Here is a 1,186-nt window from a genome sequence, read left to right as displayed (position 1 = left end):
TTGAATCCAATAATCACTTTTATTATCAAAATGAAAAATACAGGACTGAACAGCTCTCGACAAAGTACAGACATCATTTTGACTCCATGTATCTTAACCAATAGCGGTTGCAGTGATCAAACAAAAAAACAAAAAAACAATGACAGTCCGCCGCCGTTATACCATTTGAAAAAGGATGAAAAAGAAAGGCTTTGTGAGAGTTCATTTCCCCGTGATGAGAGGGTTCCTCAGCACGATGATGACGGAGTCTCCTCTGAGGAACATTTTGGAAATGTAGCGGTCCTTATTCACCGGCTTTGACTTCTTCTTCCCCTTCCCGCTCTTGGGAACCTCCGTCCACATCTCCTTCACGTTCTCCAAGACCATGTTGCAGTGCCTGAAACCACAGTGAGCACGTTAAACTACTGAAATAACAAAAAGCCTCATGCAGAACAAATAACACAATCAGATTTATTCTTAAGAGGCTCAAACGTGTAATTAAAAGGAATTAGCACTTTTTGTTGCAAGTACTAACAAAAATCCGATCTATAGGCCCTGACACACCAAGCAGTCCCCAGAGAACTCGCCCGTCTTGGCCATGTGTCGCACTGGAACACACCGCAAAGACTTCAGCCGAGCACGTACGAACTGCGCATGCGTGAGTGGCAATAACTCTCCTTACCAGCAGGCGGCGGTAGTGTGTATTCGTCATTCAAAACAGGCAACAACCGGAAGACAGAAGAAGAACAGACTACGTGATATAAACAAAACAACAAATAGNCACACCAAATTGAGTTTGGGCGACAGGGCACGCTTCGTCGTCCGACTAACGAAAACGGCCGATTTCGGCCTGGTGTGTCATGGCCTTAAAGCAACACGATCATCGACCCGACGCAGTCCCCCATTGATGTTGTTGTGAGCGCCGTAACGCCGTTGGGGAGCAAATCAGCGATGTAAACGGTGACGTCATGACGCAGCAGCGGCAGCTCTGGGCGGTGTGAACAGAGCGGGAGCAGAAAAGGGAAACCGGAGCTGAACCAGAAAAGCTCCCGCTTGGAGCTTAGAAGGGAAAGTCGCTGGTGTGGAATAGTCCGCATTAGTAGAAACGCTCTTTAATTCGTTACGGCATGCTAGCTAACAGATGCTAATACAACAGATCCGGCACTGTGCTTTACACTAAAAGACCAGACCACGCGAAACACTGGCG

General features: G+C 47.1%; 1 protein-coding gene across 1 annotated transcript in view; it reads right to left on the bottom strand.

Annotated features, from left to right (window-relative positions):
- Window positions 1–1,186, bottom strand: part of snrpd2 (small nuclear ribonucleoprotein D2 polypeptide) — a 3,003-nt gene continuing 1,817 nt past the window's right edge. Inside the window, exon 2 of the mRNA XM_010767743.1 lies at window positions 1–376. Coding sequence (XP_010766045.1) covers window positions 202–376 — 175 coding nt within the window. The 3' untranslated portion in view covers window positions 1–201. The remainder of the gene's footprint in view (window positions 377–1,186) is intronic.

This window comes from Notothenia coriiceps, unplaced genomic scaffold, assembly GCF_000735185.1.
Source record: "Notothenia coriiceps isolate Sejong01 unplaced genomic scaffold, NC01 NC01_scaffold00000339, whole genome shotgun sequence".
NCBI lineage: Eukaryota > Metazoa > Chordata > Actinopteri > Perciformes > Nototheniidae > Notothenia > Notothenia coriiceps.
The sequence above is the reverse complement of the archived record's forward strand: the minus strand, read 5'-3'. Positions and strand labels throughout refer to the sequence as shown.